Consider the following 27,339-nt stretch of genomic DNA (forward strand, 5'->3'; position numbering starts at 1 on the left):
GTTTTTTTAGTGTATGAGAGCTAATAGAGCTTGTGAAAAAGGCTTATGGTTAAGATGCCTTTAATATATGGAAGCCATATAGCTACAATGATAAGAGAATCACAAAGTGGTTCATTAACTGTCCTCGTGTTGCTGATCCTGCCACCACTGCTTCTCCTACCCCGTGGCCAGGGCACACTGAGGAACAGCAGGAGCAGCAGGGAGAGCATCTCTTGCTAGAAATTTCCCTGTTTTTGAAGTGGTGGGGTCTACACGTGTCTTAGGCACAACTGCATGCCATGCACTGCAAAACACAGCCAGCCTTGAGCTGGACTGGAGCACAGAGCCATCCCTTGTGTCTGCTGCCAGGTCAGCAGCTGCAAGAGGACCGCACACCTCCAAAGATCTGCCTTAGCACAGCACCTCTGGATGCTGACAGACTGGCTGGGTTATGCTGGGAGTGCAAGGCAAAGCCACCACCGGGTGTCCAGCCCTGCATCCCATTTTAGTGGGTACTGGTTAGTCCCTCGTTTCAGAAATATCAAACTATTACAGTTCTGAGAGTGAACTACAGTGGACAGGTGGGAGGCAGAGGGCTACAAGGGATTAATTTTTGGACTAACAGCGATTATACTAAATTTGTAAAACAAGTCTTCAGTGTGCCATCTGTCCTAGGACACTCTGCAATGATTGAAAACAATCAGCAAGTGAATTAATTTTGATGTAACTCTCCGGTTCCCATGAACACAAGCATGGAAACTGGTTTGAAAACAGCCTGCAACTTCTTAACCCTCCCTCACACCTATCTTTTAAAACACACTGCAGAGCTGATCTACCAAGCAGCATTAACCTGCTGCCCGTGGGGCATTTCAAACCTGCATCCTTGGAGATGAAACCTTGACAGAAACCAACTTTCCAGCCAAATTCCTCCACCGCAGACAGAGCCCAGGCACCACGGGGCTCCTACGGCACGCCCATGACTCACCACATCCCACAACACATCTTTTGGAAGCAACCAAAACTTCTGCTAAGTAAAAGTTGAGCCTTTCTCTAAACATTTCCCCTCTCTACTGGGCCTGGGTGCTTGCAATATTCTCTTGAAAGCAGGTTAAGTGCGAGGCCACCTGGTACCGGGCAGTGCTACACTCCTGCCAGAAACCTGCTAGAGATAAAGTGCTGGATATATAATTTTCACAGTAAATTAAGGGAAAGCAAAGTAAAACCAGTTCCCTAATACATGCTGCAGCTAGGGGAACAAAAACCTGACATAAAACCAGACAAATAAGGAAGGAGAACAGAATTATCTATAAAGAAATTTATTTTATATTTGTGTACAACAAATATATGAAAACAAATTTAATTTGAAAAATGTATATTTGATTTCTTAAAAGTATTGAACCCTCTTAAGGAAAGGTTTTAGTTATTAAAAAGATACCGAAGGCTAAAATTATACTTGGATAATATATGTGTGTGTACGTATATATATATATAAAACATGTGCAATTTTAAATATATATATAGTATATATAAATAACACATGTGACTTACATGATATTTTAAGGTATGCTATTTAAACATCTGAGTAACAATAGAGATATTATAAAATATAGTTTGCCATTTCTACGCAGTTTGCGTTCAGTTTTTGTAAGCATCTAGACAGTGCAAAATTTAAACATACAGAAATATTCTCCTATTATTCTATACATTGTGCTCAGCTCCCAAGTTTCCTCTGCCATGATCATAACCAGACTCAACCAAATTCGGAGGGTTCAATACTAGCCCTTACTAGCATCTTCTAAGAGCAATAAAAGGAAATCTGTCTTACCTTGCACTGCGCTGCGATATAGTTTGCGCACAAGAGAGAACAATGCATTTCCTATGTTAAATGGTCTAACTCCCAGAGATCACATACACCTCACCATATTGACTCATTTCATTGCACTCCATATCCTGCAAAAATAAATCTCCTGTAGGACAGCACACATTACTGCATAGTGAAGTTTAAGTAACATATTTCTTTAACATAAGACAGGAATATACTGAAATTTGATAACACTTAAATCCAACAGCAATCTGGAATTAAACCACATTTATGTACCACATTTTTATAGATGCTGCTGTTTTTTATGTTTATGCCAGAAAATGTGGTAGAGAAAACCTACATTTCTTGAAATAAAAGCAAGGGATAAAAACAGTCCTTCTAGAAGAAATTGCTAAAAATCAACGGGACCAGGAGAAACTTGACTGCCTTGAAATACCAAGGTCTGCACAACCTTTCCTGCAGCTGATGAGCAATTCCTTGCATGACATCTGGGGGAATACTCACTCAGATGTGAGTAGGTGCTTGCTACAGCAGAGCCTGAGTGTTTTAGCTCTAAATATCTATCATTCTTATTTGCATCTATTTGATGTTAAGGTATTGTATGCTTTTTTCATGTCTTATGTTGCTAAAAAAAGGCAATTCTGACCATTCCATATGCTTTTACAGTAGTTGTATTTTAACTGAAGGATGTTTGTATTTTAGATATGTTTATTATCACTGACATAAAAACCTCAATTCTGCTTTCATAAAAATCAGTGGCTGCTTTGCTTTGCTCCTGCTAGAAATAACATTGGATCCAAATATGTTAGTCAGAAAGTTTGCTAATAGAAGTAAATACTATATTCATTAAGTCTCTCAATGCTTAAAGGCAAAGTGGTGTTAGCAAATACTGTATGGTATAGCTTAAAGAACAGTATTATGCACAATTCTAGACAAACTATTATTCAACAAAATCTAGAAGCAGCTGTGAAAAACATGAGACAGCAAATTCTGCTACATGAAAATTCCTGGAGCTCTCACAGGCTTTTTTCAAATTCATTTCTTAAAACAACCCCATCACTCATGTCCTACACCGCAATTGCACAAATTAAAGGCTGTGGCCTTGTAGGCAGTATGCATCCAGACCAGCTAATCTTTAAAACTGGATACTTCAGGAGTGTCTCTCTCTTTCTGTTGCATTCATTCCTAAACTCCCTTTTAGCAGAAACTGTCATGTTTTTGAATCCTTGTAGCAACTGACAAGATAAAGAGCCTAGTGTCATCCCTCATCTACTTCACTTCTCAAGTTTATCTCTGCACTTGTCCATATAATTACCCCCTGCAGATTTCAACTTTAATTCAGATTTGAGTTACAGTTGCTGAGCAGGCCTCACGAAAAGACAAAACCTCATTAGTAGCCCACAAAAGTGAGCCTTACTAGTTAAAACCTTGATTTAAATACCAAACAAAGGGGAAAAATAGATGCTGAGACAATGTTTACATCCTTTCAACCACACCCTTGAAATTTTGGCAGTAAATTAGCCAAAGGATGGGCTTTACATCTCATCCATCTCTCTCAGTTGGGAAGGAACAGCCATAACTACAAGTTTTTGCAGGGTGTGGCTGATGCTGGGAGATGGCTGAATACATATGACCAAAGGCTGCATGCCTCGCAAGTCAGAACAAAGCAGAGATGTGCTAGGAATTCAGGATTTTCTTATGCCCAGAAGTTTCCTATAGACTGGAGATAAACACAAGTCCCATCTCCCACACAAAAAGGAATAGTGTTCAAACCCAGAGTAACACAGCACCAAGAAAAAACTAATAACTAATTATGCCAAAGCCTCTTGATTTTAAGACCTCCCCAGAGCAATCTCAAAGAAAGGAAAAGAAAACCTGTGGAGTCAGTCAACACATTTTTCAATCCAATTATATAGTAAATGCACAGGCAGGCAAGGCCTCAGTTCTGAAATGGTGAGGAAGAAGGATGGTGCAAAATGCTTTCATACGTTTAAACATTCTTAGGATATAAGAGAGCAGGCAACTTAGAAAACATTCCTTGTAAGCTGTGTGGGATCAGCGCAGTTTTCTGCAGGCTTTACTTTATCCTACAGCTCAGCTTTGCCTGTTTGGGCAGGACTGGTGTTACCACTGCTTTCTCCAGAGTTGTTCTTGTCTGCTGGCTTGAAAGATAACGAAGCAGAGTTTGTGCAGTATCGTTTGCCAGTTGGGCGAGGTCCATCGTCAAAAATATGCCCCAGGTGAGCACCACACTGAAACAAAACACAATAGAGTATCACTGTGTCTCTGTGCAGCTTGATGGCATCACCGTGGTGTTAAGCAATAACTAGCAGCCGCTTCCAAGGAAGCACATCTTGGAAGCACATCGGTGCTTACATTGCCCTTTCAAGTGGGATTTGCAAACTACATTTATTTGTAAGAGTGATCCAGGAAGATGAACTTCTGAGATATCACGGGCGCCTAAGACTTCAAGCCCAAACTTCCTGGATGTTTCCCATCGTGCCATTGTGTATGTTTGGTTGGGCCACTATTTCTGAGAAGCCGCCTGTCTCTGTAATGATCTCATGGCAGGAGCTCAGTTAAAAACACAGTGGTGAGGGCAGCACTGCCCACGTTTCACTTACTGCTGTAAGGATATCTGTGCAAGAAAGAGGCAGCCTGAGCTCTGGGCTCTCCTCAGCCTGCAGCCATCTGCTACGCCCCTCAGTAAGAAGACACTAAACCCCTCGGTGATCCTGGCAAGGACCTAAAGCACTGAAGATATTCTTTGAAGTATGCCCTCATATTCTTTTTTTTTTTTTTCTTTTTTCTTTTCATAGCCTAGCACTCTTCTGGGCATCAGGGCCCTTCTGGGTACACCTCTGCTCCTCACCCCTCGAGGGGATGGAGCTCATCCACTACTCATCTCACACTGTTTTCTGTAGTACACAGGAGACAGGGACAGATAACTGAAAAAGACCTGTAGTGAAGATATGTAAAGTATTTCTGAATGAATAATCTTTAGCTGGGAGTAATTATAAATAGGAATGATGCTGGATTTGCTTTTTGTAAGGAATATGAAACTACAGATGGTCTGCTGACACTTTTATGTATCAGCCTCAGATACTCGCAGTGGTACTCAGGGTGAACACTACTGCTGCTGTCTGTAAGAAAGGTAACAGTCCCTTGTTTTACAGAAGACTACAATATTTTGAAGAAGCTGATCCAGTTGATCCTTATTCAAAAATTAGGATTACTATCACTGCATATTATGGCTGACAACTTATCTGGATAATAAGAACTTCTTGTAATTAGTTACTTAAATTCCACAAGTTCATTTTTATACCCTGCCATGAGAAATAAAAAAATAAAACCTTGCACTGGAGAAATATTTATCTTGAACAGGAAAGTCATGCTGCTTTAGCAAAGAGCCTTGTCCTTTCAAGTCCATAGCTGATCTCAGTGAGAGCCCAAATGATGTAATTGAGATCACAGAGCTGCTCGTGGGCTCACAGTCAGACAGCAAAAATTAAAGACTGCAAATTATTCTTAACATTTAATTAATTCATAGTATCCCAAATACTTAGAGGCAATACTGACTATTACAAACTGTGAATGAGTTAGTGGTGGCAAATCTCTACCCTGCAGTTAATGTGTTGCTAATGTTCCCCTGCTGTTATGGCCTTTAATTCACCAAAGCAGTGGGAAGGGTGTCTGTAGAAGCAGGTAAAGTCTTGGCTTCAGGTTAAACTCTGTCAACAGACTGAAAGGCTGGGCGAGGCTCTCACACCAGCTAGGAGGGACAGAAACTCTTTTCATTTAATGACAGCTGAAACAATAATCCTCACTGACTCTGGGAGCAGGGCAGGTAGGCATGTGAAGCCTCAGTGCTCCCACACATCGCTCCCACCTGTGCAGCCACATCCCAGGGCAGGCTCCCCACTCCTGGAGAAGTGTCACTGAAACAGCCACGGCAGTCCAGCAAGAACCCCAGGAACAAATGAGGGCACTTCCAGCCCATGGTATCAGTAGGATGAGCTCCCAGAGGCAATGGGAAAAGGCTTGGATGACTTTGGGTTAAGCAGCAGCTGCTCGGCTTTGTAAGGAAGACAAAACATGGCAAATAAGGAAAAGGCAAAGGAAAGTTGCATGAGAACCAGAGAATATGACGCTTCAAGTCTTGTTCCTGAAAGGTTGCTGTCTTGCCACCCTTTCCTCCATTCTCCACTGCCTATTTTATTTCATTTTCCTTTAGATTGAAAGCCTTTTTTAGGCAGTTTGCACAGAAAACCTTAGCTGTTTCTCAGAGTGGGGTCTCTCACAATGAGGCATTTAACCTGATTATAAAGCTTTTCCATAACTTGTGAAAAAAAAATCTAAAAAAACTTAAGTGTCCCAGAGAGAGTATTTTTCTAAATGCTCAGCATCCTAATTAAATCATCTCATCTCAACTAAGAATGCTTCAAAACCTCCTGGCTAGAAGTGTTAAACAGATCTTTTCCAGATTAACATTTAACCAAAGATAAATCTTTCCTCTCCACTGGACAGAAATAGAACAAAAGAAACCGTAGAGAGAAACAGTCTGCAGGAGTAATATACTAACATACAGACTACAAAGACAATCTATCAAAAAAGGTTTTCCTCACAAAACCTGAGAAGCTGTGTGAGAGTCCAAGGAAGTCTCATTACACCTTCTTGTGATGGCAGAATCACACCAGGATTGGATTACTGAAAAATTTGTTACCTTTTGAGATTACCCCTCACCAAAAATTTATGTGGCGATTCTCTCTGTAGAGGACTCTATAACTCATCTGCCCTGAAAAGAAACGTAATTCAATCCTTTGTATCACAGTATAAGAAACCTGGCCCTCAGCTGAGAGTACAAAGGATGAATTGATTTTACTGTTCTTCCCACACATAATAGGTGGCGACCGTTTTTCTAGGATGTATATACATGTCTGCAAAGCCTCCCCAAAAGAAACAATCATTTGTTGCAGCCTTGCACATAAATATACTGGGCAGAATGCACTGGGACGGTGAAACGGTTAGAGTAAAGCACTTGAAGTATGTGTTTGGGAGCAGGAAAGGGGGAGTCACTGCTAACTGTCAGTATGCTTGGATCTCCCATGCCTCCTGGTTCTAATATGCTGCTGGGAGACACGGAAAGCAGCTTGCAGTCAGCTGCTGCAGTCAAGTCCAGACAATCAGTGTGCAAACAGTATTTCTGTGACTACAGAATTTTACTGATTTGTACAGGTACAAATAATAGCTAGGGAGACCTCAAGGGAAGGGACTCTCGAGCAGGAAAGATGAAAAAAAAAAGAGATGCAACCAGTTTTACAATATTCCTCAAATGCATTTGTAGTTAACTTCTACCTGCCTCTAATCATTGATCTTTAAATACATCCAGGGTGACATGTTTCCAAAAAAAATGCAGAAGTTATTTCTAGGATAATGCCATGGATGTCTTTGATTAATATTACAGTAATTCTCCCCCAGTGTTTGCTTTCTATAAGGGAGAACATTAAAAGAGTTTTTTATTCTCTCAGACAGGTGGAAGGACTTTTAAAGAAAAATCTGCAAAAGATTAATAAGGTTTTGGGTGTGGGAGAGGTTATTTCCCTCCAGTTCTACCAAGGCCTGACATATCAATCCCACTGCTTTCCAGGCTGCAGTAGAACTGCGTTTTTTTGCAGCTGCATGTGTGACTCACATTCCTAGGGCTCTGAGGAGGGGAGGAAATGGTTTTGTTACAGATACACAATGCTGAGTGGTGGCTGCAAAGATGCTCACCACTCCTCAAGCTATTTTCCTGTGTGACTTGATCATCCGTGGGGTTATTGACCCAGAAATTGGAGTAGCTGGTAGGAAGTTGCCATTGGGTTATATAGCAACCTTGGTTGTATTTTTTTCTTAATGTTTTAAATTCAGCTTTTGGGTTTACTTTAATTTCATGGTGTCTGCATGTGACTGCTGCTAATACTGCTGGTCTCAGGTCTGCTAACGTTATTTTGTTTGGCAACAGGTAAATGACATTTCCAGATTCCTTGGCCTGACCACAGGCTGCCTTGGGCTTCTCTCAGGTGAAACCAGGAGCTCTGGCCATCTCTTGAAGTGTGTCAGCAGATACAGGCTCAGAAGGTTGGCAGCACACTGATTTTAGCACTATTCAGGCCTACTAAGCAGAGCTGAAGAGAGCGGGTTGCATTTTTGATTATGCCAGTAATCACTGGTGAAGCACGAGATTCTGAGTCTGCAGTCCCACTGCTACCTCACTAGGGAATTTAGGGAAATGGATATTCCCCAAAAGTGTTAAATGGATCTTCTAAAGCATATAATCAATGTAAAAACTACAGAATTACATAGTACACATGACATACTAGCAGACACGCTGATCTGGCCATTAACGTGTTGGGCCAAACCCTCTACCCAGACTGAAGTTAATAGACTCTCCATAAAGACAATCTTGGCTCTTTTTGAGAAGCTTCTTAACTCTGAGCATTTATATAGGAGGACTGACTGGATAGTAATGATGCATACCGTTGGGGATAAAATCAGTTATCCCTCCACCAATACTGTCTGGAAAGTGAACAGTAAATTATCACTGCCCAAATAAAGCTGTTGCTTCTCTCAGGAGAAGTTTGAGCATGTGGAGCTAGAGGACTGCATGCTGCTGGGTACGTCGGCTGAACGCTGATGAAGTAGCTTCTCCCTTTGCTAAGTAATGATTAGGCCATTCCTTTCACAGAGAGGAGGGCAGCACAAAAGATGAGAGAAAGTAGAACAAGACAGATAACGGAAAATTCGGGCATGTTTTGAAAGACTACTGACTTCATTATTACGGCAGATGGGATTGTTTGAGGCAGCCATTAGGACTGCACTAGGAATGAGTTTTTGGAATGCGTTAGCCCAGCTGCACAGTAATGCACTGTGATGGAATCAGCACACAGACAGTCGCTCCACTGCTTTCGACTTCCCTCTCAACTGCTCACATGTGGAGTCAGTCGGCCAGGCTCAGGAGCTCCTTTGAAGGGACCCTCTTCAGGAAGACAATCTTTGTAGACTCAGCACCAAGTCCAACCATTTACATCTGCTCTGTTAAATCTCACATGAGACAACAATGTGCATTCCAACAAGCCCTTTGTGCCTTCAGCTCGTTCCACCCAGCTGTTATACCTACGACCCATTGTGCTCTTTCACAATGATTACTATTTAATGGAACTGAAAGGTTTGCAAATCTTAGGGAAAGTACAGCATGCTGTAATGTTTTTTGCAGCCTTTGCCATCAGAATGGTCTGTGTGTGCTATAAACTAACCTGACTGCAGGATATTTCAATCCGATGCATCCCATAGGAGAAATCATCGTTGAAAGTAATTGCATCGGGACTGATCACATCATAGAAGGAAGGCCAACCTGGAAAAGAGGAACAAGATAAGAAAAGAGGGCATCTTCGTGGCAGATGGCATTGTAAAAAGCAAGACAGAATCACACTTTGAAAAATGTTTATCTCACTCCAGAGCCTGGAAATAACTGAAATGGAGATTTTGGATCCTAAATCACTTAGGTACTTTGGAAAATTTCCCCCTAAATACAACGTTGTTTACAGGCAAGGACTAAGCTGCTCATCTTCCATCTCAACAGATTTCTGCACCCCACCACAATCAGCAGTAGCTGCTCAGGTACGAAGGTGGTTGCTCAGGTAAGCCAGATTCAGCTTCACCATCAGTTTAAAAAAAACCAGAAATTCCACCCTGAAGAAAAGAGCAAGACTTTATGGAACACAAGTGGTTTTGCTTTTGCAGTGTAAAGGTCCTTTAAAAAAGAGTTAGGAAGTTGCAACTTAGAGCCCCAAAACCTGCCTTAACCTTTGCCTTCACCAAGACATGGTCACACCCAGAAGGATGTGCTCAGACACTGACCCATCACACATTACGAGGCAGTAAGATAACTACTATTGTGTCTAATTTCAAAACAGTAATGAGTGCATCAGATCAGCCATGGACAGGTGGAGTTATAACTATGCCTGTATTAGACACTAGTAGATGGTCTGCATCCAGGACAAAACAATTGCACTCATTAACGTGTATGTTCAACACAGCTACTAGCTGAGCACCGAGCAGCATGACCTGACACCAGATGATGATGAGGTGTATACCTGATCTACCAGTAATGGCCACTTATCATCTGAATAAGGACCTTCCATTCTTTAACTATTTCATGCCAAGTCTCCTCCTCTCCACAACACAGGTAAAAAACAATGCAGGTCTATTCAGTGTCCCAGTAGATACCTGTTACCCACCTGTAATTTTTCAGCCACCCCTCAAAAACCTGTCATCATATGCTCCATTTCCTGAAGCTGGGTTCCCACACAAGAACCTGACAGGCTTTAAGGTCATGTCAACATCTACCAGTGTCCATCTGAAATCCCACCGGCTACCTGTCCTTCTCATTCAGTCTCTTGCCAAATACAACATGCACAGGCGGCCCTTGCTCTCTGTGTATTACACATATTCCCATGTATACAGAACTTCCTTGTTTCTTCTTCTAATATCTGTTAAGCATTTGCTACTGATGATTTCATAAATTGACTTGCAATAAGCTATTAAGAAACACAGCAGCAGCTGTGAATCACTGCATGCAGATGAATAAAGGATGTATACAGCTTCCCATAAGTAAAGTGAGTAAAATTTCCTTTACAGTAAAAGGAGGTGTGGAAGCTATCAAGTTTTCTGAATGGGGGTAAAGGAAGCGTGTAAACTGGAAAAAACCCCATGTGCCTTCAGTTGTATGTTAAACCATTAAATATGGAAGAACACTAAGGATGCAAGCATAACAGGCATAAATTGTTAAGAAATGCTCAGAAATGCATTTCACTTCCTTTTGGGAACACCCATACAGTAACATTCCTAAGACTGCAACCTGAAGGCATTGCAAGCCCCAAGTCCTATGCTCCCAAGGTGCCTTCTACCATCACAAGTATTTCCACTCCAGAACTCACTGAAGAAGTAAATACAGTCATTTTTTTTCCCAAAAAGTATTGCAAATGGAAGAGTTGTAGACACCAGACAGACTGAGGAGCAAGAACTCTGAACAGGGACAATATCCCACAAGACGGGAACTCAAAACAGTGCAGCAATGACAACCATAAAAAAACAATTCATGAAAAACCAATTCATAAATTCTTCCCCTCATGCAAAATATGCCAACCAAATACCTTCACAAACAGAAAAGGAATAAACCTAGGACAAGTTTTGTAAAAGGGATTATCCTGTTGACAGAAAAACTTATGTCTCCTAATTGGTGGCTCCTTTCCAACACCATTTGTCATCTTCTTAGCTGGGCCTCTAACAACAATTGAGGCCTTACATAGAGCTGGTCAAAATATTTTTAATGAAGCCTTTTTAGGTTTTTTTAATTTAGTAATTTTGCAAAACAGACATATCAGTTTGCCCTTGTGTGATAGCAGAGAAGTTCCAAAGAGGGAGCTGTTTGAAGCAATCAACTATCTGATCATGTGAAAGCCTTTGGAGGAGGAACACTTCAGTGCTGCAGAAATTCTCAAAGACAACCCTGCCACCTCCATAACAGCAATAAGGAGGAAGCTTCAAAGACTGCTACACAGAGATTGAAGCAATCTGTGTCTGGCTGAGAAAATTATCTTGTGAGAAGGGTTTGGAGGAGACGTGTTTGTCAGCTTTGACATTAAAGTAAGACCATCCATTCTCCTTTCTCCAGACTTTTCCTTTTGGTCTTCCCATTCACCACAGAAAAATTATTTGCTTTGGATGCAGTCCATCCACTTTTAAAAAATGAAGTAATCTGAAACCTATATAAACAGACAAGCTCTTCCTAAAGTAGCCTCTGGACCCAACTAGAGTGACTTCAGTTTAGGCTGTCAGTTCATGCTACACATGACACATGTTCCAAAGGCTCCACCACTGCCACATATGGTCTCCAAGACAGGGACTAGGAAACAGACTGTGCCTCCACAACGTGGGCTTTTAACTCTCAATCAAGCCATGTCTTCTTGAGTGACATGGCTGACTAGGCACTAGCATTGCCATGACAAACCAGTAGCTCCATGAGGGTTGACTGAAAACTGAGCAAACCCTGCAACAGAAAAGGTCCTGAAGGGCACAGTGAAACACACTGTCACTCTGTTGACTTTGAGAGGAAGACAAGTGAACTGCTCATTGAGTTGATGAACCAAACTCACCAGGAAAATCAATCCCCCTCTGCTGTCTCATTTCCTCTCTCCTAGGCTAAAGTGGAAAACCCATTTGATAGTTTGCTAAGCCTTCTCTGGCCATTTTCTCTACTTCAAAAGCTGCCAGGAACAAGCTGTAGAAGGAGTCTGCTTGCCTGCACATCAGGCAACTCCCAGTGATGTAGAAAGCCAACCAAACCCCTGTGGAGTCTTCATACCATCTTTCTGCTTTGTAAGTGGTGAATGACCCAGCAGTGGCCTCCACTTTGCAAGTTTCAGGCTACATCTCCTGCTGTCTCACTGGCTGCTGCTCCTCGACTCCTGTCCTTCTGAGTGCCTGCCGCCTTCCTGCTGTAAGGCTGCAAAATGGCTGCCTCGCTCTACATTTTAGACTGCTGTCAACCATGCATTAAAGCTTCAGCCTGTCTTTGACAGCGGCCTGGCTATTTGGAAAGGGCATGCTTCTGCAGGAATGGGGCGGGGGGGGGGGGGGGGGGGGAAGAAGAGCATTGTGGATCTCTTCTGCTTCTGCTGAGCTGAGAAACAGTAACACTAAGCACTGCAGAGACTGAGCACTGGAGGAGAACCCTTTGCAAACCCTGGTGCCGAGACTCAACCCTCCCCAGGTGATGGCCTTCTGTCAGGTCTAGTCACCACATCTGATGGGCAGCAGGAGCGGGGCCGCTGTCTTCTGAAGGATGGTAAAACATAACAGCTAGGAAGAAATAGCTGCCAGAGGAAAGGGGCAAAGGATAATTGCAGGAGACAAGATCGGGGTGGGGGAAGTCTCCCAGCTGAGTGAACAACTTCAAATGACATTTACACTTTTTTTTGTTTGTGTGAACAGCAGCTAAGATTTGTGAATACATTTATCCTTGAATGTAAAGTTTAGTTTGAGGGAGAGTATGACACAGTAATGGTCAGCAATTTTTATCACGTTATAGACATTTAAAATGGGCTTATTCTTATTTTCAGAATCACTTTGCATCACACTGGCAATATAAAAGGGCTTTAAAATAAGAGTCTGTTATGTTTGTGCTCATTCTGATGACCCTTTACACGGGAATCAGGCCGCTATGTCCTAAGGGCCAGTTTCTGATACATTAATAAGCAGACATGGAGATGAATAGTTTTTCAGATATATAGCAAGTATCCTTTCTTGGATCTAAAATACACCAAATAAAGCAATGAAACTTTCTTCTGTCAAGTACTTAAGTGAAAACCATGTGTAAACTGAACATTACTGACAGATCTTTTCCGCTCCATCCTGCATGAGTAATAGAAAGGATCTTATGCTGCTGGGTGTCACACATACTGAGTCATGTCCCGTTCTTCCTCATTTTGGGACATCCCCCAAATATTTTCTAAAAGCTGCACAACATTTCTAAAACTCACCCCACACCCCCTCACCAAAACCGAATCCTTGTTTTTCATAATGGTCCCTATTCTGGCAAAGACAAGACAGCAGTTCATGCCTCTTCGTCAAAGAATGCTTTCTTCAGAGCAGAGATGGCCTGGTACTGCCCTGGGCAGCAACAGTGAGAACAGGGAAGAAGAGAAATGTTGGCTTTGGTAACCTATACTGGATGTTGCTTTTGCAGCCCTGGGCACAGGCTTTCAAATCATTCAAAAGAGGCATCTTCTTTCTCGCTTTCAGACCTTGTATTCTAGATACCTGATTCTGTATTACTAACGAGCCACCTAAGGCAGGCACCTACAGAGGCAGCTGGCACAAGGTGGTTATCACGACCACACAGGCAGCCAGCCAGCACACAGCAGTCCCAGACAGCTGACAAACTGAACAGTTTGTCTTCTTCTGAAACTGAGATGCCAAAGTGGTTGTAATGCCTGAGTAACGCAGTGGCAGCAGTGTGCCTACAGTCAGTCCAGCCCCCTTTGTGCATTCCTGGTAGAGATATGAAACCCCAGCAGGAGTAGATTGTTTCTTTCACAGAAAGTTCCAAAGCACCTTATCTTGTGGGCTACTCCAGGACGCTTTCTTGGAGCAATGCTGACCTCATGCAAAAAAGAAAGACATTCTGTTCCCATAAACTTTTGGAAAGCAGTCCAGCTGTTGATTGATTGATCAATTTTAGAAGCATCTCAAACCTCCTTCCAGTTTTGCAAGTTTGCACACATTTTCTTGTAGTTAGATCTCCAACTTCCTAATAAATGGATGCAAGCACTTAGACATCTAACCATTAAAATATGAGCCTATAATTATTTGCAGAAGCAAAACGGCAGGCTGCTTTTGAACATCAGCCCTGCTAGGCTATTTTTTCCCTTCTCCTGAACTAATACTCCTTTTGACATTTTTTTGAACAGCACAACTGCAATCCCAAACCATCTAATGCTCCAACATTATTCCCATTTCATCCACCTGCTGACTGGAGACCTCCACAGTTTTTCAATAACTGTGATGTCTATAGTCATGTTTTTCATTTTAGGTCCCAAAGAGATCAAGTTCAACCTGCATTTTATCATTCTTTGCTGTAATTATTCCAAGCATTTACTTCAGTGAGTTATTTACAGATGGAGAAGTAGGGGGAGATGGAAGATGTTAGAACTACCAAATGGCACCAGATGGAAAAGAGGACCTTGACCTGAAAAATACCTTTTTTCTCTGATGTGCTGTATTTTTAGAATTCTGATTCCCTTTTAACCTAATGCGGATTAATGAAAACCCAAAGGCTTTTTAAGGTAGAGTCTCATCATTTATCTTCACTGAGAAGCTACGTCTGTGTAAAAACATAAAGCATATAGGATTAAAAAAAAGGTAATAAAGCTTCTACTTTGAAACTGCTGTAAAGCTGAAGGGCCTTCACTTTTTTCTTTCTCACAGGTTTATTGAAACTGAATCTGAAAGACACAGTCATCCACAGCTGTAACTTCTCACATACAAGTTTAACGTAGAACTAGAAAGTGACATATCGCCATTATGTAGAATGCCTGTCCAAACCCAGACCTTTTTATGGCTAACATTCTGGGTTATTTTTCATAATATCTCGATGATGATGAATGCACCATAAATATACTTACTTACAAATATTTTACCATTAGGTAACACTACTTTCAGTAGAGGTTCATCTAATTTACCCAAATGTAGCTAGAAACAGAATCAGGCACAGAAGCATTCTTGTTCACCAGCAAACAACTTTACATCAGATATGTATTCCACTAGAAAAAAAGCAGTTGGTCCTTTTCAGCTCCATCCAGAGGTAAAAAGGATGACATGGTGCTGTTTTTCAGCAGAAGGTACAGAGCATCAGAGTGGTAGCTAGGTTGCTGGGGGAGGGGATGGGAGGAGACAAATACAAAACAAAGCTTAATTTTGGAAGGAAAAGTAAAGAGAGGGCTTATCTCTAACATGCTACCAGTCTAGAACTTCAAAGTTGGGCTACTGCAGCAGGCAAACACCACTCTGACAGAACAGTGTGGGAAGGGAATTTTACAAAACAATTCAACTTCTAATACCAGCTTTTATGAGACAATCATCATCTGTTTTTTTATGTTTCTCACTTGAGAAATAAAAAAGTGAAAGCCATAAATAAAGGTGGTATTTGTTTTCTTCCACTACAGCACTCTGAGCATCAAAACTACTTACTATGAAACAGCATATGCAATCCAGATTTATTTCTTTGTTAGTAGAAGGACGTTGTATTTGTTTAAAAGGATTGTTAAGGGAGATCTGAAACTTCACATTTAGAATTTCATTTGACACCTGAATTTTTCAGAACAAGAGTGCTCCTGATGTCTCTTGAGCAATGAAAGCATGGGGCCTGCTCTCTTTTAGCAATTAATAACCGTATCACAATACTGCTATTGCCTTAGCTGCTTCCTTAGTCCTTTCACTGTGCTCTAAAATACTGCTAAATACAAGCTGGCTGTTTTACATCCTTCCTCTATAACACTCCTGGCATCTCCAACGTCTGGGCTGCTGCTAAAATCAACAGGTAGGCAGGGCTGGGATCTTCCTCAAGTCTTCTTACAAAGATTGAGTTACTAATGGTTTCTTTCTTGGTTCAGGTTCAACAAAACTACTGAACCTAACTCACTTCCTCCCAAAGGATGGGTTTCTCCCCTCATCTGAACAGTGTCTCTTGTTACTTTAAATCATGGCTAATGTTTTTAAAAATATATCTTACACATAAGTCAGCTGTAGATCTTCAGCATCAAAGGAACCAAACAGAATTGTGTGAAGCAGTGTAACCTTAAGCTGTAATTTTAAAATGCCATCAAGAAATGTCTCAAATAGTTTTTAAAATTTACTGTCGACCTAGTAACCTCAGTCTAAAGCATTCAACTTCGAATAAATGTTTTTGTTTTCATTCCAAAAGCAGTATTAGTAAAACAAATGTATATATTGCAAAATATCTTGCAATCAGTATACCTATGAGTTATCTGTGCAATTCACTAAAATAACTGAAGCTTTCACATAGGATGAGTAAATCAGGATAGCAGTAGAGCTGGCAGGCCTTACAATGGAAGTGATTTGACAAAATTGGAATCCTAATGCAGTGTGTTCACAGTGAAAGTTAAAAAAACCCAGCAAATGCAACCTTGTAATAATCAACATCTGGCAATGAAATGAACAGCATTTACAGATGAAGTACATATTTGAAAAATTTGTCATGGGGTGTTTCAAGCAATGAACATCCACAATTTGTTTGTTGAAATACTTTCCTGTAGTATTGTTATGCATGTCTGAGAAATAAAGTTTGTAAAGAACAGCCAGAACTCAGTTACACACTAAAACTGAAACTACAGAGGTGGAATTCTGACAGAATTATTTTTAACTCAAAAAAAAGAGCAGCCTGTACTGTCTTCCTTTCGCAGTTATATTCCTTCTACTGAGCCTCCTTCTACAGTGCCTCCAGCACTGAGTGCTCTAGCAGACAAGCACCCTCCTCATTACAGCTGGACAAACAGGCTCTCATTGCAGTTGTAAAGTTCTGAAACAAGGGAAAGAGTTATTACACTGATTAAAACAAAAAAAAAAAGACAAAGGCCCCCTTTCTTCTGTTTACTTTAGATAGTGAATGAGATGTCTTGGTGAGGGAACTTGGTCAAAAATAACTAAGAAGGGACATAATTTTCTTGGCCATCAAGGAAAGCTTTTGTCAGGTTTTGGGCCAAGACTAGGGCAGTTAGCAGATGGCAGCGTCTGCCAAAGGTTGACAGAATAGAGTACTGAACAGCAGGGTGAAGACAGAGCCACAAACCACCAGGTCTGCTGTAAGGGTCATACGGCCACAGGACAAGACTCTGCAGGAAGGTGGGGTATGACTCCTTCTGATGCCACCATGAAGCAGTGGAGAGCAAAACCCTCCTCTTTGCCTAATATTACAGCTTATCCACTAAGTTAGTCCTTAAAATAAACACACTTCCAGAGCAGGATTTTCAACCCAGTGCAGGAATATCTCGTCATGAGCTACAGGCTCGTCAAGGCCTGCAAGGAACCTTGCCATGAAGCCCTCCTTCACCTGGGAAGTGCAGAAGCTACTCAATGCAGCTTCATGCAAAGACTTCTGAGGTACTTCTGACACTCTGGACCGGGTACCCAGGGTAACTCTACATTGCCTTCTGCCTAAGACTTTGTCTCTACAACACGATTGAACACTGTACTGTCATGCACAAAAGGATGCAACAGCTATAGGCACTGCAGAAAGTCTTAAAAGAAGAAAAAAGGAATGATTTGTGGGGTTAGATTGTTTGGAGTCAAGTGTTGGTTTGGGGGGGAGGTTTAAATCTTTCTAACAACCTCTTATGCAAACAAAAGGAGGTAGGTAATAATGCTGACTAGAAAATAAAGACCTTCCTTCACAGAAAAGCCTGACAAAAACAATATACATGTGCACACACACTCCCACACACACCTTTTTCTTTAAGTTTTCTGTGGAAAACTTCAGCTGTACTTTGAAAACTTCTGAAAACTGAAACTATTGAAATGGAAAAAGTTCACATTTCAGATTATAATGTTCACCTTCTGTTTTGCTTTCTGTTATGGTTTCTAAAGCAAAGCATGTCCTTTCTGCTAAACCCCATATTTTCTTTCAAGAAAGATTTCAAAGGAAAACTTTTCACAGCAATACTATGTAGCCTGTGACAGCCCAATGAAAGAAACAGCAAACTACTTAAAAATGATCTCATGAGGAGCTGTTCTCCTTTCATGCTCTGCTGGCGGAAGCCCAGCTTGCTTCTGGAATCTCCCAAAGACTGAACAAGTGCTAACATGGCTGCTGCGCACATCAGCTCAGTACAGATCTCCTACTTGCTCCAGTGCCTGTGCTATTCCTTACATGACCGTGTCTTTGATTTCTTCTTTTTCTTCTGGATTAGCCTTCTGTTATATTTTTACTTGAATAAATAATTTAAATGAAACAAATGTGCTCAAGACACGGAAATAATTTTCAACCTAAGCTAAGAGAATTTGTAATTAGGAACAGTATGAATGGTCACAGTGGAAGTCAATTATACTCACTACATGTTTTTGCAGACAAATAATATTGGTTTATAAACATCCAACTCACTTCAGGGTCTTGTTTTACGCTATTCTAGGTACAGAAATATGTAAAAAGGAGTAATTGGCTTGGAAAAGAGCCCTGATGCAATAAGCAAGAGGAGAAATAAGAGAAGATTTAGAGAGAATCAGCAAAAGGAAATGGGCCAACAGGCAGGAGAAAACTGGGGAGAGGCAAGATGCTAGGAGTGGGCATGCAGTCCTCTAATAGATGCATTCAAGTATCTCAAGGAAAACTCTCCACATTCATGGGGATTTGTCTCCATTACACAGTGCCTCCCACAGCACCTGGCCAGCCCTAGCTGGCAGTGGACCCTCTTTGGATAGTCTCTTCTGTAACACCAAGGGCTGCTTCGTATTAGTGTTTCCCTGGGCCTTCTCCTCTGGGCCACTGAGATGTCCCACCGCCCAGGTGGAGCAGCCGGCCCGGCCCCGCCGCTGGGCCCTGGCCCTCGCGCGGTGCCCGCGCTCGGGATGCCCCGTAGGGCCTGGGCGCCCCAGGCAGCTGCCCTCGCACTGCAAGGCCGGCGTGCAGGCCTGCTGCCGGGCATGGCGGCTGCTCGCGCCCTCTGAACATCGGGAGCGGGTCTCTCCCGGGTGAAAAGCCTGGAAGGGGGAGGGAGAGGAAGAAGAGGAAGGCTGCGCCCGCAGGCCATGGCGTTTGCGGGAGAAGATGCTGCGACCCGTGCCTGCCGTTCCCCCCCTGCCGCTGCCTCCGGAAGGGCTGTTTGTGCCGAGGGTGAGGGAAGGCACCAGAGGGGAAGGAGCTCAAGCCGCCGGGAGCGGCCCGGCCCGGCCCGCAGGGCGAGCCTGGCCCGGGCGGGCGGGGGCCGCGGGGAGACGGGGCCGCGGGGAGGCGGAGGCTGCGGGGAGGCGGCCGCCCCAGGCCCGCTCGGGTGTTCGGTTCCTCAGCGCCGGCTGCCGCCTCAGGGTGGGGGGAGCCCGGGAGAGCCCGGCAGCTCGGCCGGGAGCGGCGGCAGCGCATTGCCTTGTTCTTGTCTCCACCTGCTGATTTCATAAGCAAATATACTCGGGGAGAGTAACCTTACAAATAAATACACGTGCCGGTTGTTGTAAAGCTGTGTTTGGGGGCACCCATCTAGGAGCTCTAGCCGCAGTCAAACGCCGTGAACCGGCAGAGGAGAAAAGACACACCGGAACGGGTGACCAGTTTCTTTTCTGCTTTTTCACCCAGACTTTTGAAAAACAAGGACGGTGCCATTCTGTTCTCGGTTTCCTCCTGTTCAAAGACATTCAAAGGTACCACTGAGTTCCGATGACCGAGTGCAGCCAAGCGCTGTCATTTCACACACAGAGGGAGACGAAGGCAGACGAAGCTCTTGTATAAGCAGGCTAGTTGGCACTACAATTACTCGATACATTTCTGGAGCTCACATGTCAAAAAGCATCACCTTCAATTCACTGAACCCTTCAAAGAAGCACACACCAGGGCTCCAGCCTAACCTGGCTCTCACCCTCCTCAGACTAAAACAGACAAGGAAGGGATATACAAAGGCATTTCTCATCAACTGCTAAATGGTCCAATATACTCGTAACCTTAGCTTCTCCGCTTTATAGCAAGTGACTGATGAAAACCTGATGGGACAGGCTTGCAGACTGCACTCTGAGCCACTGGGGTGCATTTTCGGAATTGGACAAAAATATTCTGAAGTGGACACCTGGAAAGGGCATGAGCAGCAAGGGGAAATACTGACAGGAAAGGAAGAGTTTAAAAAGATTAAGAAAAATTTCTGATTAAAATTTTAAGAGGTGAAACGCTGGCAGATCAGTTTTCCTGAAAAGCAGGAATCAGGCTCTGACCTAGCTCCTCGGACGCTATTTGGAGACCTCAAAAGCAGAGTCATTTAGAAAGCAACTTCTTCAAGGAGTCCAGCTAAAACTACAAAGACATAAAATTCCTGTCAGACACAGGAAATTCTTAGGGGAATACAAGAATTTTATGAGTCAGAAGATAAAAATCCCTCTGAATACCTAACTAAACTAATCTAAAGAAGTAATCACCAGGAAAGGAGTGTGATGAATCTGCATGTCAAGAAAGACAAATTTAAACAAACAGGAAATTGAACAACCTGAATCTGTTTTCATTTTTACTCCCTGTGCCCTGCTCCTTTATTTCTTTAAAGGTGCAAACTGAGTTGACAGCTGCAGAAGCTGCTATGTGGGTCTGAGGGGACTATTTCATTTTAGATGAAGTCTCAATTTAAAAGAAATTAATTGCCTGGCTTCCTTTCACAAAATTGGGAAGTTGTTTATTTATGATTCATTATTTGCACTACTGTAGATTCTACAGAGCCCAGTGCAATCACATCACTAACCACTGCAAAGGAGTACAGGGAAAATCATTGATGTAAAGTTTCTATCCTAAAATTTAGGTTCTTCCCTGGCAAGCAGGAGTGAGGCTAAACACTTCCTATTAGATATTTTACCCATGCTAGTAGCTAGAGGGTTCAATTCTAAGTGATAGCTAGCCCTGGTCCAGCTTCACATTGAGGTGCATGCTTAGCTTTTGACATGGAAAAGTTGTCAGAGATGTTTCCAGGGAGATCCTCACGCCCACAAGGTAGGTAAGAGTATTTCAAGACCACATATGTGAGGCAGTATTTTACAGAATGTTATACCTCCTCTCCGTTATGGAGCCATGCATGGTCCAGACTCGAAGAAGAAGGGTTTTACATATGTATGGTATTGCGTCCTGGATGCCTTTTGTAAGGAATGAGGAGCTTTTTCAGTTTATAACCTTTTTATTAAAAATTCTCTCATTTAGGAAATAAATTTTAGCAAATTGCACTTTGCAGAGATCATGTTAGAATTTCTAAAACTTCAAAGATTGCTACTATTCTCACAATGTTGCTTCTATACTAAAATTAAGTTTGCATTAAAGCCCTTCTGTTATTTCAGGTTTACTTCAGCTTGAAGGAAGTAAACCTATAAAGAAGACAGTTCGTTTTTTTTGTTGTTTCAATGAGTTTTGTGATTTCAAATGTCTTTATTCCAGAGTGGAAAAAAAGAAAACGGAAAATTCTCTTTAAACAAGCTTTCCTCCAAAACTGGTCTTGGGTTAACTAAAATGTTTCATTATACAAAAATTTCATTATATGAAAACAAAAATGATTTTGATTTTTCCCCCTTCATTTTATATTTCATACTAAAAATTTCAGATAAAAAGTTGTGCTAAAATAATTTGGAGATGAAAAATGAATCCTTCATCCCCAAAAGACAAGCCACTGATCTCTCAGCTTCCATAGCCTAATGTGCTGTGGTAGACACTATGTTAGGCATAGGCTGAACTGACTGCAAACTGCTTTTATATAAATTTAGGACACTGCTTAGTTTCCTGTCTGAACTGCCTGTCTAGATCCTCCTATTTGGGGTTGATTCTGGACTCCACTTAAAATACTAATTGTTTATATTAAACAGACAAGAGAATGTGTGATGTATTTTACCTGTCAAAAGTGTTGTGAACAGCAGCAGCTGGAAGAGGAATGTTTAATTCACTCTGTTACCCTCAAGCCTTTTAGAATCCTGTATCAGCAGCTAAATCTATTCTTGCAGGGAAGAAAAACAGGGTATGAAGGGGTAGCACTGCAAAGCTTCTTTTGTAGGAAAAAAAAAAAAAAGAAGGGGGATTCAAAAGCCCTATGGTTTTATTGTCATTATTAGGTCAAAATAGAGCATCGCTAACTCTACAACAGTATTGATGCATCTATGAAAGCTGTGCACATTTTTGTGTGCAACAGCTCACATTTCATGGCTCCTATCTTGTGCTGGTCTACTCAGCTGATGCCAAAGACATGACACAGGTAGTAATAGGAGATATCACTTGAACCATTCGCAATATGATACTCCTAAAAAAAGGAATCTTGATATTATCAGTTATTGTAATACTCTTAAATCTTCTGGACAAGGGGTCAGAGGCTTGTGTGGAGCTGTGAGTAAGGATAAGTTTCCCCCCCTACACAGTTTATTCTCACAAGGCACCTCAGACACATGCTCAGGACAGTTCTCCCATGATAACTGTGGCAGTATAAGCTTGTGCTGGGACCAGCAAGGCCCAAAACAAGTGTTAAGAGTTGTTACTTGAGAGAGATTAATAAAGGCCTTGCTAGGTAACAGAATCAGGTTGTTTTCAACATTTATAAAAACTTACCTTTTCAAAAGCAGAAAAAAATGCAACCACGATTATACTATTTTGCATATTTCCCTGAGGAAATCTTCTAAGTAAACCAGCAAATAAGCTGCACACAGACAAATGATCCTTCTAGTGTCAAGGGAAAGGAAGGTCTGAAACATTAAACAATGAGATGCACGAGCTTGTGCAAACTGCTGTAGTGCAGGTTTTCCTTGGGAGGCCTGACTTCTGCCATGTGGTTTGGGGTATTTTTTTTTTTAATGCCACATTTACAGTACAGATTTGGCACACTCAGGAAAGGAACACCACTTCTGTGCATCCCATCAGTCTTTTACATGCCCAATTGCCACTGCTGTATTAGTAGGAAAAATAGACCGAACGAGGTGTAAAATAATGGTCTGTATTCAAAGACAGCGCTGTACCTCATTTCACTTTAATATTTACTTCAAAAGTAAACTCTGCTGAAACCTTGCATAAATAGCGCCGAAGGAGTTTGCAAGGTATTCCTAACTTACTGAAGCAAAGTTAATTCACACCTCACACACACAATTGCTTATTCGATTCCTTACTGCCAAATCTTCTGCCAAGAGAGCCCTGGGATGAAGCAGGGGGGGAGACACAGGTAGGTCAGGCTTGACTGGAATAAGAATTGTTAACAAAACAGAAGTTAGCCAGCAGAAACATAGCCCACACCAACTGACAGAAAGAAGAGCTAAATTGAAAATTAGCTGTCGGTAGAGATTTTAATTAGATTTAATGTTTTTTACACCCTATGTGTCCGACTTCTCATTTTCAGCCTTTCCACTTTCTTCTTTTCATCAGTTTTTCCTTACACTACAGGAAATAATTCCTTCTTTTTCACTCAAAAAGGCAGCAAACTGGGTGTCTGAGCTTCCTCTCAGGCAGTGTGTGCTTGGGAGTGTGAAGTCAAGGAACTGTAGCCTTTATTAGACTAGATTTTGGAAGGAGCTGTAGAGATTTTGTGTAGGTTTGAAAGACAAGTTTGTTGTTCATTCTAAAAGGAAAGTCTTACAGAGACTTTCACCAGAGAAGGCAAAATACAAAATCTTGACAAGGGCTCAGTCAGAAATCTTCCATAAAACCAGGTTTTTAAACAAAAGAAACAGGAAATGCCTACTTGCTGGAAGCAGATGTTTTCATAGGGATGCATGGGAGGCTTCAGTTCCAATCAACTTCTAATATTTTGTATGCAAAGTGGAGAAGCTTTAGCAAGGCAGACTTAGGGGAAGGTGTCATAAGACGGCTGAAGCAATTCATCAGCTTCCTGCCCTTTTCTTGCCCCTGATCCCAGTTGTCTTGGTCTTCCTGCTTCCTCACCATTCAACGGCTGTGGTGCTTATCCATTTGTGGAGAGAAAGTTCAATTCACTAAACCAGCAGAAAATTAGTCAGCTTTTTTTCTGGGCTAGCAAGCTGAATCAGTTAACTGAGAAGTTAAACAACCACTGGAAGCAATGCAAGGCAGAAGGTGAGAATACAGGGCAAGGGGTGTAAAGATGACTTACTGTGATACCCCTGATTGATAGAAACTCTACTGTGAGAATGAGGTAGACCCCTGAACTCAACATTGGCACTACATCTTTGCACTAGTATCACAGAAACACGACTATAAACTGACCACATGAACAAGAGATTTGACTAAAAGGCTGCTTGAGGTCAGTGCCTTTATAATTCAAATAAGCCTGTAATCCCTCTGTTCCAAAGATCTCCTCTATCTCAGCATGACAAAAGGCAAAGTATGCGAATTTAGAACTTAAAATAAATTACCTGGGTTATTACTTGGGCTAAATCTTTTCTCAGAGAGCAGGTAGCAGAGGATGTACTTTCCAGGAAAGGGACTGAAACACCATGTACTTTTCATTCCCTAAGCATGTGTGAGCACTTAAAAAAACAGATAAAAGCTACAGTATGTCAGTTCCCAACCCTATCTTGCATATAAAAAAATCTAACCTTTGACACCAAGCTACCCCAGTACTGATCCAACTCTATTCAACAAACTCAGACCTTTTTTTAAATGCTGCATAACTCCCCACAAGTACAATGTCTGTTTACTTAAGTTCTGAGTGGGCAAAGCGGATTTAGCAGCATTAGAACAATGGAAGTTGCAGGGACAGGGAAGGACTGGAATGAATGCCAGAGGTTGCTAGGTTTTCCCTCTCTACCCTTCACATGTTCATCAGATTGCAGTCAAAATAACACACATTCTGGCTGTGGATTGCTCTAAGCCTTAGCAGAAAAGGTCTACTTTCAGTTGCTGAAAAGGGACCGTTCTAAGCTCAAACCTCCACTGAAATTTAAAAGGTATCTAGTACACTGAACAGTTTACAGTCAGCACAAAAAATTTTCGTGCACTCCCTGACTTCTTCCCAACTCCCCAGGAAGCTGAGGCATACCCATGGTTTTAAATGCTCATGCTGTAATGGTATCAGTCCAGGTGTTCTCAATAGGATTCCTTCCCATAAAACAACTAAAGAGGTAAAATACGGTCCAAATCTCCGCAGGAAAAGAACAGAGCCAACAACACCATCAGTTTCTGAAAGATGACTTGGTTCCCATGCCACAAGCAACAGTCCATAAAGCATCTCACAGAAAAACGAAAAAAGCCTTGCAGCTTCTGGCTTTAGAGCAAGAACTAGAGGACCTGAAAACCTCTGACCCACATTCCAAAATGGACCTTAAAAACGTACTTCCCTCCCTGCAGTTTAATGACCTGCAGATTTTCAGTACGGGCCCTATTTGACGTCAACTTCAGAGCCTCACCTTCAACCAGATTAAAATGGTTGTACATTTTGATGTGAAACATGATGGTGTTTCATTTGCATGAGTCACCATCCCATTAATTTGGTGTATTTTTGTGGGGGGAGGTGGAGTGGGGAGGAGGAAGAATTCCTACTCTGTTGTATTCAAAGCAACCTCAGTAGCAAAACTTTCAATGCTCAACCTCTATATATGCGTGTCCAGCACGGCTATCACTGGGTGTAATATTTGTTTCATGCTGTTACTCCAATTAACACATTTTTTAATCTACACCCTAAGAAATGTTAAGCCTAAAATACTTGAAAAACTATGAATCGTTTTAAAGAAGACCTGAAACAAAGTGATCACCCTTTGGAGAGCTGTGTGTGCAATGACTGATCATCTCTATTGTTGGCATTCCCAGGGGTCACAGAGGGGTTCAGCTGCATTGTACCAGGGCAGCACCGAAAAGAAAGGCCGTCACAGCTGGCTGATTGTGCAATCTAGGAAACCAACCTGTGGGTGCCAGTAATTAAACATCCAATTAAATGGGGCCTGAGTTTTGAGTTGATGGCAGGTTTGGGAATTCGTTTTTAGTTTCTTTCTAAACAGTAAAATTGCATTAAACCGCTGTCTCTAGAAGTCTAGAAAACTTTCTGAAAATTTCTCAAATTTTGTAAAAACTGGAGAATTTGGATAAAATTCAAACAGCTCAACTGTTTTCCACTCTTCATTCTGAAAGCATATAGTTTAAGCCTTTGTTTGAAATGTTTCCTTTCCAGTATCAATTTATGTTAAAAAATCTGTGGGGTACAGATATATCTGTGTATAAACCCTGCCCCACTTCAAGGCATTGAAAAAACCAAAATCTTTTCCTTCTGCTTGCCAACTTAAAGCAAACTTTCCTGGACACACAAGTCCCCAACCTTGTTTCCATATACAGGTTTGGTCCCCAAATAAAAAATCCTATTGTTCTCACAGCTCTAGCTGTGGCTACCCCAGCCTCCGGGACTAACTTTAGCTTCCTCTATTTGAACATTTTACCTCTTTCTACAGTAAGAATGTATAGCAAAGGCTATACATCTATCCAAATATGTAAACTGGGTGAGCAGGGCAAACAGCGATTTTATTTGTTTTCTACTAGCATATCTTTCTGCTATCCCTGTGTTTCACAATCTACTTCCCTATGCCCATCCCACGAGACCATTTTTCTTATTTTTTTCTTCACTAATCTTTATTAGATCATTTAAATATTTGCATGGGCTTCAGTAAGTATCAGTTTGTTCCCTGAGAGTGTAGTATTTTTCACTCTTGCTTTGAATGTTTTTTTAAATACCTGCTATCACTGTTGTAACTCTCTAATTCCCTATCGTTCATTAGTTTTAAAACAGGCTTGCACAAATAAACCATAACGTTGAACTAATGAGATACGGGTGAGAAGTTTCTGTAAATACAGCCTAAATTAAAGGTAGAATGTCTGCATAACTTAGATAATTTTATTCTTTACATTGCACTGAAGATGATGCTGAATGCCCTTCGTTTATTAATCTTTATGAATTTAAAGAACATTCTGCCTTACTCTGTCAGCTGCTTTAACAGAGCACCTGTATGTTTTTAAATATGAAGTAACACACTCCTATCCAAATGCTAAAACAGAACTGCAGGCTGTAATAGATTTGATTACTTAGGCATTTTAATGTTATTGTCCACCTCCATCTGTGCAAGGTTTAAGCCTGGCACTGGCCAATACAGTTTATGAAAATTTCAAAAAATATGCAAGAACTATTGGCAGAGGAACAAAAGAAATATACTGTTACTGCTTGTACAAATTATGAGAAACTCATTAAAGCTCAATCATTTGTGGATAAGTAAAAACATTCTCAGAGGCAAAATGCCAGTGGAAATCTCATGAGTTTTAGCTTCTG

General features: G+C 41.6%; 1 protein-coding gene across 3 annotated transcripts in view; it reads right to left on the reverse strand.

The window, feature by feature from the left end:
- Positions 1-1,279: 1,279 nt before the first annotated feature.
- The window catches only part of MSRB3 (methionine sulfoxide reductase B3), an 89,203-nt gene continuing 63,143 nt past the window's right edge, over positions 1,280-27,339 (reverse strand). For 2 of the 3 annotated variants that reach the window (XM_074827302.1, XM_074827299.1), the window contains exons 6-7: positions 9,097-9,194; positions 5,618-5,876 (exon numbers count right to left, since the gene is read on the reverse strand). In XM_074827302.1, coding sequence (XP_074683403.1) covers positions 5,625-5,876; positions 9,097-9,194 — 350 coding nt within the window. In that variant the 3' untranslated portion in view covers positions 5,618-5,624. Of the gene's footprint in view, positions 4,054-5,617; positions 5,877-9,096; positions 9,195-27,339 lie in introns of those variants that run through there. The other variant, XM_074827301.1, reaches the window with a different exon arrangement.

This window comes from Strix aluco, chromosome 5, assembly GCF_031877795.1.
Source record: "Strix aluco isolate bStrAlu1 chromosome 5, bStrAlu1.hap1, whole genome shotgun sequence".
Taxonomy (NCBI): Eukaryota; Metazoa; Chordata; class Aves; order Strigiformes; family Strigidae; genus Strix; species Strix aluco.